Genomic DNA, 17344 nt, shown 5'->3' with positions numbered 1-17344 from the left:
AGTATTTAATAATTTATTCAAGAGGATTTTAATTATTAAAGAACAAATCTAAGTAAGCTTTGTTAATTAGGAAAATTTAAATAAGGAATACTTAACAATTTACATTAAATGATTTAAAATATTTAGAGAGGTAAGTATTAAATAATTTTTCATCAGCTATTTGTATATTGGGAAAAGAGGATAAGGCTAACTGGTTAATATTTCTTATACATGGGAAATAATTTGTCATTTTATTGTACCACTTAATATTCCACATTTTTTGTTTGGTCTAACAATTTTTATATTTATCAAATATTTAAAATAAATTATTTTTTATTTCATTATACATATACTAATATCAATTGGGATGAATTCTCACACAATTTTTTTTATAATCATGTGGTTAATTAATATACTGAAATGTATAATATTTAATAATTAACTCAACATATGATTACAAAAAGTATACGTTACTAATTAATTAAGTGCATGTACAAAAATGTGTGTGCAAAAATATTAAAATAACATGGTTTGTCACCTTATTGAATACCTCTTTTTACACCTTTTCATTTGGCTAATTGTAAATTAGCAACAGCCATATCTCATGTAAGTAGATGGCACTTACCTTAAGATAAATGGTAAATTATTGTAAAAATCTGTAAACAATCCATACAATATTCATTACTCATTTCTAGTACCAATATTTAAGAGAATTAACCTGATTGATTGACATAATAGTATTAGTGTATAATGAATTTAATATACACACACTCACAATATAAATATTTTTACACTGTCAACAAATTATTTATCATTCATATGTTAATAATTATTAAAAAGTAACATAAATTAATGAGGAATAATATGTCGACAATATAAAAAATTTACACTATCAATACATTGGTGGGGGATCTTCAATCTATGAGTTGCAATATTCCTTCATGGGCTAAGTGAAATAAGCATATAGGTGGACTTGACAACACATCTTGACCCAAAACCTTAAGGCATTAGGTCTATGAGTCTATCTACTTATATGCTCTTTAATTCATCAATTTTGTCCAATGTAAAATTTCTTCATTCACACTTAGAATACCGAACATATATAGATTTTAAACTCATATATATATATATATATATATATATATATATGAGTTTAAAATCTATATATGTTCGGTATTCTAAGTGTGAATGAAGAAATTTTACATTGGACAAAATTGATGAATTAAAGAGCATATAAGTAGATAGACTCATAGACCTAATGCCTTAAGGTTTTGGGTCAAGATATATATATATATATATATATATATCTTCAAATGTTACATGACTTATGATGGAGGAAAGAATAGGTCAAAATCAAACCCTTAAGTCACAACGAACCATATGTCCGAACACACAATAAGCTAAGGGCCACGCGGACTTGACCCCAGGACACTCACCGTACTCACAACGCCACCCTCTTCAATATTATTCATTCATATTTCATATTTTCATTTCATATTTCATATGGTGCATGAAGTATAGTGAATGATGTGCTGTCGTAAAAAATATTATACTATTAATATACAGATTTTAATCTCTTTCATATGAATTTAATATGTATACATCAATAGTATATAGTATAACTGTTTGTTCTTCACGCTATCAACAAATCATCCCCATTTGATTTATTAACCACCATTGACTCTCAAATAAAAGTAATACAAATGGATGTGGATGATATGCTTATCGCGTAAAAAACATTACAAGACATTGTACAAATTTTAAACTCTTTCATTGGATTTAATATATATACATCGACAGTGTAACTGTTTTTTACATCGTCAGCAAATCATCCACCATTGATTTATTAACAACCATTGACTTTCAAACAAAAATAATACAAATCTATAATCAATGATGTGCTGACATCTTAAAAAACATTACAATATCAATGCATATATTTTAAACTCTTTCATATAGATTTATATGTATATACTGACAATATAACTGTTTTTTATACTTTCTCTAAATTATCCTTGCAGTGACTCTCAAACAAATTTAGAGTGAACGATGGGCTGACCACTTAAAAAACATTACACTGGACAAATTTTAAAGTATTTTCATATTTCATATTTTCATCTATATCATATTCATCACTTCTCTTCTTCATTTCTTAACCATTGTTTGTTTTTATCTGTGTTCATTTTTTCTGTGTTATTTCACTTTCACAAGTCTTAGGGTTTCAAACTTTCTCATTTCTTCTTCAATTCCAAAATCTCTAGCAATTGACCAAGCTTCTTCCTTAATTCCCAATTCGATTTTCTCACCCCTTCGATTCTTAGCTCCATTATCTGTAGAAATTTCGTTTTGGGCGATTGATTTTGTTGTGTGATTTTTTTTTTCAATTTGATCGGTGGGGATCGATTGTGAATAGCTAAAAAGAACGAATTTTGAAGTTGTGGAGTGTAGGAAAGTTAGATAGATAGTGAGAAACGGTGGTGTGTATGTGCGCTTGTGAAGAGTAGAATTTAGAACCCTAGCTAAGCTCTGTAGATACATGATAATTGGTGATTGAATTTTTGGGGTGCTATTTTTTTGAGAAAAAAAAGGTATGGAGAATGGTTATGATGGGAAATTGGTTGAGAAATTCTCAGGGTTGGGGATTAACCAGCATGGTCAGCAACATGTGAATGATCATCAATCTAACCACTCTTCTAACAATGATGAACACTTGTATCAGGTCATGAAGGCCGTTGAAAATGCTGAGATCATCATTAAGCAACAAGTAATTTGATTTTAACTTATGCCCCATTTTAAGTATGAATGATTTGGTGATACATGCATGTTTTTCATTATTTGCCTATGAAATTATACAGTGGTTGGGTTTTTTGATGTTTTGGTTTGGTTTTGCATCGTTGAATCTTGTTATATGCTCTACTACTTACCTGACAAACTAGAAGAGTATAAGAGATAGAGAAACTTTTTTTTTCGAGCTTGAATTTTGGTTTATGAGTCATTTGGAACCTTTTTATGTTGAGATATTGTTTTATAAGTTATAAGCCTTGGTTGGTACTCTCTGCATTTGTTTCTCCCTCTTGGGTTTGACACTTTGACTGTTGTGTTTCACTTATGGAGTTATGGGGTTTCAATTTTTGTTCATAAAGGAAAATGTTACTGTCTCATAGCGTTGCAGTTTTAGGTTCACTTTCGTATAATGAAATGCGGCCCTTTCACGTCATATCATTTTAGATAGGATACTGACTGAGGGTGAGACCTTTTGCTTTTAACAGGTTGAAGAGAATGATCGGCTTAGGTCTGAACTTCTGAGTAAAGTTCAGGAACTGGAAAAATATGTAAGTTCTGTAACATTATTTGCTCAATTTATTGCATTTTGTTCGTCTACATGGAAATTTGAACCTTTTTTGTAGTTTGTTTTTACAATTATTGTTCTGTTGTTTATTCATGATTTGTGCTCATTAAATTGGGCTTTTATTATACCAAGGTAGGAGTTGCCAAATGGAGCATTCTAGTAGAATTGACCTGTTATCAATAGAGAAAGATATTGATGCGAGAAGTTGTGCCTAGCGCAACATAGCTGTTTGTTTTCATGTTGCAGTCAATCACACCACTATCTTGATGTGGGTGCTGGAAATTTTCACATGGCTGTAGAATTAGAGTCTTTTTTTGTTTCCCCCACTTTTTTCGCACAATTTTACCCCCACTTTCTTCTCACAATTTTACCCCCACTTTCTTCTCACAATTTTACCCTCACTTTCACTCAACAAAATTCTATTTTCCCTCTTTAACTCAACAAATTTCTATTTTTCACTCTCTTTATCTTATCAAATATCTTTTTTACCCTCACTTGAACTCACTGAAACTCAATTTTATGCTTACTTTGGCTGCCTATTCTATGGAGACCTTCTTCTTCCTCCCACCTTGTTCCTCATACAGACCTATTGCTTAGACCCTCTTCTTCTTCCTCACTCAAACCCATACTGCAGAGAGAGATATTGCACCCCCTTCTTTCGGTTTTATCCTAGCAGCGCCACCCCCATTTCAACAAGTTCCTTAATGTGACGACATTATCTGGATTTTTAGATGCCCACAACGCAGGTCAATCATAGACAACGATATATGGAAATGAGAACGAGCCCATGATAATAGAGGCAATATTAAATATATATTCTTTTGATGAAAAAGTAATTCAATGACAGAATTTTGAGGACAAGTGATCCTCCTTAACGCAAGAAGAAAAACATAAACAACAAAGTAAATATAAATCATCAATGGAGCAAATCTGCCCAATCCCTCAACATATACCAGGATTGTATTTTAAATTAATGGAATGTGGAAGTTTCTATAAATAATTGATAGCTTAATAAATGGCTTATCCTATTGGACAGAAAGTTGGAATATTTTCAGATGCATTTGTTTTTAACCTTATCATTTTTTATGGTGTCTTGTCCATAGACCCCTCAATGTTCTTATCCACACATCATTTTTTTTTCATTTTGGGCAATCTCTGCTCAAAATTCAGTATGATATAGCATCACTGGTTTTATAGCTGTTTGGCTAAATTGTCCATTTTAGTTTCATAGGCGGTATATGATCACAAATTACATATGAATTCTGAAGCTTTTCTCCAATTCATTTTAATCCACCTAGCTTGAATCATATGTGTGCCATCCCCATTAATATCCCGATCACCTTTTAAGATGGACCCAAGATAGGCAACAACCAACAAGGCATTGGTCTAGTGGTGTAAGGCCCTGCTAGATCCCTAGGATGACCTAAAGGTTAAAGGTTCGATTCCTGGGAGCGACACTTGTTGGGAGGGGCAGCCACACACCCAAAGGGATTAGTTCCTTACCCAAAAGGAAGGGGATATCGTTGGTAGTACAAAAAAAAAGATAGGCAACGATGTTATGATTGTTTGGAACCTGTGTGGACTTGGGATGGCATGTGAAAATGTACAATTTTTTGTGTGGGTTAAAAAAAGAACTATTATGGGACTGGAAAGACAAGGTACAAGTAGAAGGAGGATGATAGATCATTCTTAAATAAAAACTACAAAATTAAACCAAGTTAATCAGTGCAGTTTACACCTTTGGCAGAGGCAAGATGAATCCGTTGATCAAAATCCTCATTTGGTTGCTCCATGGAAGGATCAGGTTCATGGATCTTATGAATATCATCAACCGGGTCCATCATCAGGTAATTGAGAATATACGCTCAATGGTATATGGATGTCTTCTAGCTGATCTAATTGGTAAACTAGTTGCCTAGCAATAATAAATGTAAAGATGATGCAGCCAGAAGTGATGCAGGCAATCATTCCGAGAACAGTCAAATTAATGGAACATTGAGAGCCCAGCCAACTGATCAGCTGCCTGTGGATAATACTGGCCCCTCTCAGTTGTATTCACCATCTACAAGGTCAATCTCTCTAAGCAGGTATGTGATATAAAATATCAATTAGTGTTTGAGATACAATGTGATGACATTTATTCTATGTATAATTAGTGTCAGAAGGATGATTTTTGTAATTCTAGAAGCTTGTCTTTGTCATAGGGGTCTACTAGAAGGAGACTATGATCCCCAATTTAGATTTCCCGGGCAAGGGTTGATGCCACTAGCTGAGATGAATAATTCTAATACCCTATTAAAGCAGGTACTGCCTTTAGTTGTAAAATAACATCTTATATCTGAGCTTGATATCTATGGAGTAACATGTGTTATCTACTTAGGATCTGGCCATTAAGATTCAGGAACATGAAGAGGAGATCATGCAATTAAGGAAACATCTTGCAGATTATTCTGTAAAGGTAAAATGGTGTAAAGTATTTTTTTATGAGTGGCGATAATAGATCTTTAGAGTTTCTTTTTCCTTGATTTCCATTATGGTGACCGATGATTTTTGCATGATAGGAAACACAAATACGCAATGAAAAATATGGCTTGGAAAAGCGCATTTCATATATGCGACTGGTATGCTTGAAATTTTCAAGTCCTTAAGCATCTTTACTTTCACCTTTATCCTTTTTTTTGATGGGATTATGCTAACAAATTATTTCTGATGTTGCTCTTAGGCCTTTGATCAGCAGCAACAAGACCTTGTAGATGCAGCATCTAAAGCTATATCATACCGACAAGACATAATTGAAGAAAATATCCGTCTTACATATGCATTGCAGGTTATTTTCCCATTTATTTCCTCTTGTTATTTGGGTATGTTTACTTTTTCATTGTACTAAATATATTTTAATGAAATCTCCATGGGAAATAACTTGTCCTCTTGGGCTTTTCAGAATGAATTTTAAGTTTATGCCATTGGTTTTTATTTTCAGGATGCTCAGCAAGAAAGATCAACATTTGTTTCGTCTCTGCTGCCTCTTCTTGCAGAGTACTCTCTGCAGCCACCTGTTCCTGATGCCCAATCTATTGTCAGTAATGTCAAGGTCAGCTTTGATCTGTTTCCTTTATGAAATAAGTAACGCCAATACCCGTCCATAAGAATTTAGAAGTATAACATATGAATATGATACCTGCATGGCTGAATTTATTTCAATACCTCGATTTGCTCTCTTTCTTCTTGTGGGAATACTGCAAACTGGAAAGAGGGGAAGTCTTCAGAAATAAACTATGATTAAAATGGATTTGTGAAGGGTAGCCCAAGATATTCCGTGAATCTCCCTTCTCTCCTCATTTTATTTAATATTTTTTACTGTGACTGCTTGTTCTCTTTTTATAAGGTTATATGTAAATAAAAGAAGAATGTATTGAATTAGAGATATAAAATAATGCAAGATTTGAAGACCATATATTGTCCTAGTTCAACAGAATAGGTTTGCACTAAAATAGAATAAGAATTCTGATTTTTGTATTGTAAGATGTGAAGGTAAATTGATAAGTAATTTACAGAACATAGTATAAAATGCATCTGTGCCCATAAAATAAAAAAAAAATACTTAAAATGATGGTTTTAATTCAAGTTTGACTGTACTAATACCAGATATGGCACTGACACCTACTATGCTGTAAAGAATTAAGGCCCTATTTTAAATGTTCAATGTCATTTTCTTGTACTGGAATCTTCCATACGGTCTTGTGTATCAGGCCTTTAAAGTGAACCATATGTAAATTTGAAAATAATATGTTTTTACTTGGGTTGTGTACATCAAAATTTGAAAATAATGTGTTCACACTACAGTTTCTTTCTCTGTTTGGTATCATATGACATGTCATCCAAAATTAGAATCATCCATGGGTGTGCATTTTTACTGTCAGTTATTTGTTTCTATCATGTCCATTGATATGGGAATCTTGACTGAACATATAATTTTTTGCAAAAAAATGTTTGTTTTCTATTTAATTTCTCGTGTTAAGGTTTTAAAAAAAAACTGTGATCCCACCTTTTGTAAAGCAGCTGCTTGATATCCTATGTGGATAAATCTGTTAACCTCTCTATAAAAGGTCACTTTTCCTATCCACTTCTGAATTTGAGGTTCTCAGCTATCTTGTATTCACTGTAAAGTCTACTTTTTGGCAGGTTTTGTTTAAACATTTGCAGGAAAAACTTCTTCTCACTGAGGTATGTTGGAGAGAGACTTGTGTGCTCTAAATTCCTGTATACACTAATAGGATTAACACTAAAGTTTTACTGACTATGATATTGTCAAAATTATAGACATATATATCCTGTCAAAAATAGTTATAATAATCTTTCTTTCTATTAATTTCTTCTTCATAAAAACTAATAATAATTGTTCTTTGTTACAGTCGAAATTAAAGGAGTCACAATATCAATTGACACCATGGCGTTCAGATATGAACCATGCAAATGTTGCTTCCCAATCACCATCTCTCTCGATTCGCGCACCTTTGGAAACTTCTGTATGCTCATTTTGTGATTTGTACTTTTTCCTCTGATGCTTAAACAAAATTATAAATTGTTCCATTCTTTTACCAGAATAAAAATGGCCTCGAACTGGTGCCTCAGCCTATGTACTCTGCTGCAAAGACTCAGGTCCCTGTTGATGCTCAGGCAGGCAATGAATGGGACGTATTGAGTCGCCACCAGAGTGGCGGGGTGGCAACCAATGTTGATGCAGATGAAGTTGGGAGATACTCCCCTATTGCAAGCAGGTGAGCCTGATCAAATGGAGACTGCTACTCTGAACTGAATGTATTTGTTTGTCCTGTTTTGACGGGGTCTTTGTTAAAGGAGTTGGTGATCCTGATGGTTGCAATGTTATCCCCTTCTGTCCGAGTCAAGTGAATAAAATATTCAAATTATGACAGCCTGTTTGCCACTATTTTTAAAAGATTGGAGATCTTATTGATTAAACACTGGGCCCTTTCTTTTTAATATGTTCCCTCATGTGATGTCCAATTTTTGTGGTCCCATTGGTATCCGAACCAATGATATTACAATAATTTCTGTAAGTAAATATTTAGGTTGACCTAAATCCCCTGTTGCTGTCTCTGAAATAAATTTGTAGTACAGAAGGAAAGTGGTGGTTTACTTTTAATCTAGGCTGGGGTACTTCAATGGGGCATTTGCGTGCCATATATCCTACTGTCTTGGGATGGTGATAAGTAAACTTAGCTGTCCTGCTTGTTGTAGACAATAGAATAGGAGACTGAGCCTTTTATTACGTCTTTAATGTTGCTAAGTGCCAACATATTATGGTTTGTGATGCCAGTCCTAACAGTAGATCTGCTGTGTATAATGCTCCAGTCTCTAAGTTCCACGCCGGCTTAAAAATGAACTTCTATGATGTCTCCCATGTAGAGTTTGGTAGCTCATTTCCTGATGATTAGGAAAAGGGTGAGTATCTCTGTGCCTATGGGATACAATATACTCTGAAACAAGTTTATCCGGTACATTTTCTGTAGCGACAGGTGCTCAGGAAGGGATATTTTTCTGATCGCTCCCATGTTTTGACAGGAAATGAGTTCCTGTTTGATTGAGATGAATGTAATTAGTTACCCTGCCTTTCTTTATAGCACTTCGAGACCATGTAGTCTCTTGCTGTTTGTTAAAGTTTAAGTTTATTGTTAGATGTGGAATTTCTGTCTTGGTTTCTGCCTCTTACAATTTGAGTAGGCTGTAACCTCTACATCGGTTTTGTTATAACACTTGGTTACACATGAAACTAAGCATAGAAGAAAAAAGTGCTTGTCAGATTGATCCTTTTCTTTCTCTTCTCAATGTCTGATGTTCATCTATTCTGTTATTCATCACAAGAGGGCTGGAAACAAGAGGCTTTGAGTTGTATGATACTTCAACCAGTAATGTAAAGGAGTGATAACAATGTCATCCTTTGTACTGTTATAAAATGATATCCTTGCTCAAATATGTAAGGCTGTTTCTCAGGAATCCTTCAGCCCATGATGCTCATTCTGCACATTATGGAGAGGAGATGACTAACAAACAGGTTACGTTCCGTGACCCTGTTAGCAACAATGAAGTGGATGATCCTGATGGCGATGAAAACCATAATGAGCGAGAAACTTCTGCTAACTGGACTTCAGGCAACCCTCCTTATACAACTGTTGATGATCCTGGTGCTTCATATTCTCCTTATTTACCACCAGTCCTTGAAGAACCTTCTTCTTCATTTTCCGAAGGTTAGAATTAATGGCTTTTTGAACTTTACTATAGGTTCTGAGCTTTCTTACTGGCTATCTCAAGTTGAATAAATAATTCTGCAGCTGCAGATGATGATCCATTACCAGCTATAGAGGGCCTTCAAATTTCAGGCGAAGCATTTCCAGGAAGGGAACTCCAGGCATGCGGATACTCTATCAACGGCACCACTAGTTGTAATTTCGAGGTGGATTTTATTTTCTTCAATTTGGAACTTGTTATTTGTTGCTTTATTGCCAGAGTTGTTTGATATATATTGGATATCTCTCCTAATCATTTGACATTGCCTTTTGTGTCCCCTGTCATTGGACTGCCAGTGGATTCGACATTTAGAAGATGGTTCTGTTAATTTCATTGATGGTATTGTTTTCTACCTGTATGAGATTGTGTTTTCCTTTCCTCCATTCCATCTTAGCATGATGACCACAGTCATATTTATTGTCCAAAAATGTAGGGGCAAAGCAACCCAACTATCTTGTCACTGCTGATGATGTTGATACATTACTTGCCATAGAAGTCTTGCCATTGGATAGCAAGAAGCGTAAGGTACTATGTTTTCACTTGGCACAATGGCAGTCACATACATGTTTGTACAAGATGATTGGGTTGTTATAAAGTAACTTGCATTCAGTTACTGACTTGGCTTGATATGCAAAATGACCCTGAAGAGTTAGCTGTATGACCTTACAGGGCATTAAGAATTTCAAGGAGAATTGTGATGGACATGGACAACTCTAGTCCTTGTAATCTTCGTTGTTCATACTGGATTTTCTCTATATGATAGCTTGTGCTTGTTGGCCTACTGTTTGCTGTAGGCCGAACAGCATTAAATTCCGTATCATTCTTTCCTCCTTGTTTGTGTGTGAACCTGGTCACAACATAAATTTTATCAAATCTTTATTATCTCTTTCTTTCAAGTGTATTCTACTGGATATTGTCCTTGAACCACATTGGTTGGTGGATCTTGAGAAGCTGGTTAGTCATGAAGAGACATCAAGTACTAGACTGGCTTCTATTGGCCCTAAAGCCAGCAAGAACATCAACTTGTATTATATTTTGGTGGTAAGGGCATGCAAGTTATACTATTCCTTAGCCGTGACCAAAGAAAATCTCCTATCATGGCTGGCAGGTACCATTAGCCTCCTGTACTTGGGTAGATTGAAAATTCTGCCGCTTCCTCGACACTGCACACAATCTCATATCTTTTATAAAAGATCTTATTAATGAGAGCAAAAACAAATAAGCAGAAGTTAAGTTATACTCTTCAGAAAACATAGTTGTCAATTGTGCAACTGTACATTGCATGGGCCAATGGGCATTTGTGCAACAAGTCCCTCCTTTATTGCGCCTTTCATCGTACTGAGGTAATATTCATGCAATTTCTGGGATTCTTTATTGTAAATTGGGGGCAAATAGGCAATGCTTTTTTAACCAACAATTAGGGTGAAAACGCAAAAACCTTATAAAAATGGAAAAGGAAACAAATTATAGTAATTTTGATAAAATCAAAGAATTCATCCATCTAACACTCATGAGAAGAGTGTATTGGCTGGTTCTGGCCAAAATTCTCTCTCTCACTCTTCCTGCTGACTGTATAACACTTGAAGCCTGTCATTTCTTCCTGTTTGCTTCAATCATTTTTCTTCATCTTCTATTACTATAATTATCGTCATTATTATATCTGTTATGTTGGCAAAATTTCTGGCTTACGTGTGTGCCTATTCATTAGGAGGAGGAGTCAGAATCTTTAGGTTAGCTCCTGTGTGGATAATGTCTTTAGTTTACTCCATGTTTATATCCATTGCTCCTCTCTGTTGCCTATGTTAAGCTCTGTTTCACTGTCATCCTGTTGCCTTTGTCAAGGACCTCTGTTTCCCTCTGTGAGCTCAGTTTGTCGTAAAAGGAAGTTGCTGTAATGTGACTTGGAACTCATGGAGAAATTGACTGGAGAGTTGGTTATTACATGACATTTTGGACTCTGGTTCCACTTAACACTTCAAATTACACTTAGATGCATTCTTTTGATAAAGATGATTTTTTATTTTTCCAAAATAGATGAAAATATGTTACAGTTTGCTGGTTTTTTGTAGTAGTTACAGCAAGTGCATATATTTCAGTTGCATGTTAAGTTTTTAATATTTATTAGTTTTTTAAATATTTTTTATTTTAAATTGTTAATTTGATTACTTGCTGTATTTAAATGTTAATATTCTCTGCAACACAATGGCTCAATCAGCCCTTGGTGCCACAGTTCTCTATGCTCGACTAGTAACTTCATAAATGCAGAGAGAAGCTAAAAACCCAATTTATGTGTACTTTGTAAATCAAGTTAGCTTGAGTTTGGTTTTTCTGGTTATATTGTTATTATTTTCTTTTACCGAAGTCATGCATTCTTTGTATTGTAGGGAGAGCCTGAGAAGGTTTTCGCTAATGATAACAAGAAGATCACCTGTGGTGAGTACTTGTATCACATAATTGATGTTTTAGTAGTTCAGTTGTTGCTGCAATCTATGTAACTTGTAAGATAGACAACAAATGATTGCAAGTTTGCTATGGATTTTTCTGTAAATTTGAAGTGCTCTATCAACCAGTAATCTTAGGTTGTCCTTTTGGGGATTATGCTTCTGTCATGTCTTACATACGTGCTAATAGAAAGGGGAAATTGTTAAAGTACGTGATGGTTGTTGTGAGAAACAAATTGGTGAACTTTCAAGCTGCCTGAGCATTTATAAAACAGTTAGCGTACATCTTTAATATGAAGTGTACTCTCTATCGTTAAAAATTTATGACATCAGACGTTCTTGGTGGGGATATACTATAGTGATATTAAGGTTGTTGGACAGTTTCAATGGCAAGACTGCCTTATTTATTTGGTTTGTGCTTGAAACAAACATGTATAAGAAAGAGGGGTTTAGTTTCAAATACTATGAATTCATTGTGCTGAAATGTTTCAAGAGGGATAGAAAAAATTACAAAGATAGAGGATAAATACTTTCTTTATTAGACAATATTATTTGAAAGATAGATAGACATTACAATTTAATCTGAACAAACTTTTCTTCTTTGGATGTATCATACTGGTTGTCTTGATCTTGATTATGTGTATAGCTTTCCACGTCTCTTTTCCTTCTTTCATTCGTTCCTTTAGGGTTGTAACTTGGCTGTTCCTAAAGTAGTTGAGTTATTCTCTTTGCTATTTTTGCTCAGATCCCGAAATGCAGAGCTACATAGAGAAGACTTTTTACAGCGGACATGCTTCATATAAAGTTTCTCTTTCGGTAATTCTATTGAAATAGATTTCTTACTTATTATCTGTTTCCTTTGCATATTGTACTGCCAGCAAGTTTTTTTACTTATCGGTCTTCTGTTTGAAGGAATGAAGCAGTTTTATAAATGTTTTTTTGGTTTGATATTACAGACTGGATATCTTGATATATGGGAACCATCCACATTGGCCATCAAGAAGGAAGGTTACAGTATCAAATGCAGTGGACCGAGTGGAGTTGTATTCACAGAAAAATTTTCACCATCCACCACTGTATGATGCCCTATTCTTTGATATTTTTGTGGGAAGGTTTTGGCTAGTTGGAATTATGGTGTATTTGACTTTTCCAAGGAAATAAAGTAAAGCAAATTTTGAGTCTTGGTTGTCTTTCTGGAATTCTCTCTTTCTGCTTTTAAATACAAATTTCCCTCCATGATAATTATTTAAGCCAAGTCTAGGAAGAAACAGGTATTGTCTCAGTCTTGCAGGAGGGCATAATTTTACAGTCATAGTTAATAAGCATGAGAAAAACCAAGAAGAGTTAATACGTGATTGTGAATTTGTAAGAAGAATAATTTTACAAAAATATGTGATTGCCCATTCCACTTTCTCAGCTGTGTCTGGTAGGTATGAGAAAAACCAAGAAGAGTTAATAAGCATGAGAATAGATCATTTCTTTTCAATAACATAACTTTTATTAATTAAAAAAAAAAAAGTATGATATTGTTATATTTGCGGTTTACTGTTGATTTTTCTGACTTTTGTTGGATGAACTGTGTTATCTTACAAGATAGGCATCAGGAATACTTAAGAGTTCATTAACTTGATTATAGATCATTTGTTTAATTAGTAACAGATTTCTATTAATTTTTTAAAAAGGTCACTGTTTTGACATGGTTTTTAATGACATCTGACTGATTGATGTTGAGTGGTTCGCTATTTTTTGATCTCCCTTCTGCATTTGCTTTTGTAGGTTGTGATTCCATATGGACATGTTTCAGAATTTATTATAATTGGTTCCAGCGGTACTGAGCATCTGTTAAGAGCAGAAAACAGCTCCATGGATGTCAGTGGGTAAGTATTCTTTTGGAGTTGTGTTGTTTTACAAACTGATAGAAGGAATTTATTAGCACAGGTGGTGATGTTTTTGTGCAAATATTTAAGCACTGGATGGAATAATCTGTCCTTCGGAATATTCCACTATCTAATTGTGCTGTGTTATATCTAATTGTGCGGTGGATTTTATAAAATCCACACTGATATATCTTATGAGTTTGAATGTTATGTGGTAAAATATCAGCAGAAGAATAAGCTCAATTAGTGGAGATGAGAATGTTGTGTTGGATGAGTGGTCACACTATACTAGATAACATTCGAGATGAATGCATTAGGTAGAGTTGGGGTAGTTCATATTTTAGAAAAGGTGATAGAATCATACGTTAGGTGGTTGGACATGTAACGAAATACTACTACAGGCCATACTAAGGAGAATAGGTCAAATGGAAGTTAATCCAATTTATAGAGGTAGAGGGAGGCCAAGAAAAACCACAGGCTAAACAATTAGAAAAGGTTAAAGATCAATGCTTTGATCATGAATATGGTTTATGGTATAATATCATGGGGATGTTTGATCCATGTAGCCAACCCCGCCTAATGACTAAGATGGGTTATTATTTTCAATTCTCAAGTATGTGGCAACATTATTTTTGCTGATGGAATCATCATTTTGGAGAGAATTTTTTGGATTCAATTGGGTTTTTCTTTTAATTAGTCATAGTTTATAGGTCTGGGTTGACTTGACACGCTAGGATGTCCTAATACATGAGAGAAGTACAAGTACCCCCCTGTCAAGTTTACGAATCGGGAAGTAGCTCAAGTTTACGAATCGGGAAGTAGCTCAAGTTTACGAATTGGGAAGTAGTTCTTCAAAGTGAGAAAATAAGAATATATTCACCCTTAATTTAACAAAGTGAATCATGATGTAACCTAAAAAATGATGCAAGGGAGGATACATCCTTACTTTCTAACTAGAATAGTTTTTCCTTAGAATAGCTGTATTGTAGTAGGAGTCTTTTTTGTGCTTGTCTATTTCTCAATGTTTTTTATTCATCTTTGGTTTTTGCTTTAGATAATATTATTTATGTTGCTCCTTTTGCAGGGCTAGAGACACTATTGTGCTCACCTTGAGATTATTCATCTATAGGGTATACAAACTTTGGCCATAACTTATGCATTACCGCTCAATTTAAATTTCATAGTTTATATGCTTGACTTTTTCCATTCTGCCTTCCTGTTTGCTTGAAATTTCATTGTTGTGTTATAGATGATTCATAATTTGTTTCTTTCTAGCTGAACTGTAACTTATGCACCCTTGCCTACACATAAAAGGGGCAACCTGGTGTGTTATAAGACTCCTGCAATGTGTGGAGTTCTGGGAAGGGTTGGATGCACTAAGTGGCTCTATATTAGGCAGCCTTACCTTGCATATTTGCAAGATGCTAATTTCTCAATATAGGATCATGAGTTCCAAGTCACATGACTACTACTCCAACCTCTTCTGAAAAAAAGAAATGAAAAGGAGTTGGAGAGATGGTAGAGCTTGGTTTTCCTACATCATAATTTTTGTCTGATTTAGGCAAAACATTCTATTGACAATAAAATTTACTGTAACCTATGTTGAAGCCAGATATAACTACCTGCATTTGTTGCCCTTGCAGTGTATTGAAATTATAAGGTTTGATTATAGGAGAAAATGAATGCTCAAAATAATAAATTGTATTGATGATATTATGAATGATAACGTGATGATACAAAGGACATAATACTAACCCTTATCTATACCAATACCAGACTCTTAAGTAAATAAGAAAACAAATCATAAAATATAAAATAAAGTAATCTCAATCAGATCTTCTAAGATGCTCAACTAAAAATCTAAGATACATCATAATATGAGATATTCTCTCAATATCTAAGTATCATCTAGATATTCTCTATAATATAACGGAATATATTCTAAGACTCCCCATCAAACTAAAACTTCTCAAGTTTTAAGCTTATACAAAGGATTCCTTTAAACATGAACATAACCAGAATAATTACATCGGGTCCACCGAATATGGCTTCAAGGTGTTGTAAACATTGGCAAAATCTGCAATGAAGATGGTGGAACAATACCTACCATGAAGGTAGTCTAAGGTAGCTGGAACAAATGCTGTAAACCATTAATAACTGTAAACTTCAAATGTCATAAGGCAACAAAGCTTAACAATCCATGATATAAGCTATCACCAATCTTAACCATCATGGATAGAAGCTGATAGGGTAGGCATAGGACAGTAGAAAAGAGGTTTGTTGTTAGGAGTTGTTTGAATTAAATAAAGAGGGAATTCCTAGAATACCCTTACTAGTTAGTTAGACTAGTGTATTTGTTAGAACTGGTATTATTTCAGAAATTGTAAGTAGATAAACAATATAGAAATTCCCAACAAGGAATCAGATTGATTCTAGGTTGGTAATATTTTATTGAATGCAGAAAGTATTACAAGAAATACAGAAAAGTACTACACTGATTTCCCTCCCAAACCAGTTGAAACCAAAACTGAACTCCCCATGAGTCAGTTATTCCTATTCTTATTATTTTCCCCCTTAACAAGAGGTGTGTAAACCTCTATTTATTCATCCTAAACTGCTGTCCTAATACACATGCTTAATAATAGGCTTAGGCACATTAAGGAGTGTACTCCTATCAATACCCCCCCTAAGAGAACCACCTTGTCCTCAAGGGGAAAAGTGGGAAAACTCTCTTGTATCTTGGCTGCCAATTCCCATGAGTTTTCACAAGATGGTAGAGAATCCCATTGAACCAAAACCTCAATAACACCCAGCTGATTTTCTCTCCACTGCAACACCTCCAGCGGTTGGACTTGCAACTCTAATTCCTCCATCAATAAAGGTGGTAGGGGCTGAGGCTGTTGATTTGGCTTCAAAGCCTTCTTCAATAATGACACATGGAACATCGGATGAATTTTGGAGTGAGGCGGTAGAACTAATTTGTAAGCCACCAAACCCACTCGACTGTCTATTTGATAGGGACCATAAAATATGGGTGAAAGCTTTGCACAAGACCTGGAAGCCAAAGATTTGAGTTTGTACAGTTGAATCTTCAAGTAAACCCAATCCCCTTCCTCAAACTGGACCTCCCTTCGATGTTTATTAGCTTGCACTGTCATCCGATTCTGAGCCTTCATAAGGTTCTGGTGCAATTCGGTCAGTATAGCATCTCTTTGAATCAAAAGCTGATTCACTTCCTCAATCTTAGAAGTGTACGAGCATCCTTTTATCAATGTAGGGGGGTCTCGACCATAAAGAGCTTTGAATGGGCTCATGCTAAGCCAATAGAGGCATTATAATTGGTATTAAACCAATATTCTGCCCAAGATAACCACTGCAACCATTGTTTTGGT

The 17344-nt window shown here is 34.6% G+C and overlaps 1 protein-coding gene across 3 annotated transcripts in view; it reads left to right on the top strand.

Moving 5' to 3' along the window:
• The window catches only part of LOC109336259, a 17648-nt gene continuing 2413 nt past the window's right edge, over positions 2110 to 17344 (top strand). The window contains exons 1-21 of one of the 3 annotated variants that reach the window (XM_019572752.1): positions 2110 to 2743; positions 3249 to 3311; positions 5076 to 5175; positions 5289 to 5415; positions 5533 to 5632; positions 5709 to 5786; positions 5890 to 5949; positions 6051 to 6155; positions 6309 to 6419; positions 7511 to 7552; positions 7741 to 7854; positions 7931 to 8106; positions 9341 to 9594; positions 9679 to 9800; positions 9931 to 9973; positions 10068 to 10159; positions 12019 to 12067; positions 12821 to 12891; positions 13032 to 13151; positions 13852 to 13952; positions 15037 to 15082. In XM_019572752.1, coding sequence (XP_019428297.1) covers positions 2570 to 2743; positions 3249 to 3311; positions 5076 to 5175; positions 5289 to 5415; positions 5533 to 5632; positions 5709 to 5786; positions 5890 to 5949; positions 6051 to 6155; positions 6309 to 6419; positions 7511 to 7552; positions 7741 to 7854; positions 7931 to 8106; positions 9341 to 9594; positions 9679 to 9800; positions 9931 to 9973; positions 10068 to 10159; positions 12019 to 12067; positions 12821 to 12891; positions 13032 to 13151; positions 13852 to 13952; positions 15037 to 15082 — 2148 coding nt within the window. In that variant the 5' untranslated portion in view covers positions 2110 to 2569. Of the gene's footprint in view, positions 2744 to 3248; positions 3312 to 5075; positions 5176 to 5264; positions 5416 to 5532; positions 5633 to 5708; positions 5787 to 5889; positions 5950 to 6050; positions 6156 to 6308; positions 6420 to 7510; positions 7553 to 7740; positions 7855 to 7930; positions 8107 to 9340; positions 9595 to 9678; positions 9801 to 9930; positions 9974 to 10067; positions 10160 to 12018; positions 12068 to 12820; positions 12892 to 13031; positions 13152 to 13851; positions 13953 to 15036; positions 15083 to 17344 lie in introns of all 3 variants that reach the window. The other 2 variants (XM_019572751.1, XM_019572750.1) reach the window with 2 other exon arrangements.

The sequence above is a fragment of the Lupinus angustifolius genome, chromosome LG20, assembly GCF_001865875.1.
Source record: "Lupinus angustifolius cultivar Tanjil chromosome LG20, LupAngTanjil_v1.0, whole genome shotgun sequence".
NCBI lineage: Eukaryota > Viridiplantae > Streptophyta > Magnoliopsida > Fabales > Fabaceae > Lupinus > Lupinus angustifolius.
The sequence above is the reverse complement of the archived record's forward strand: the minus strand, read 5'-3'. Positions and strand labels throughout refer to the sequence as shown.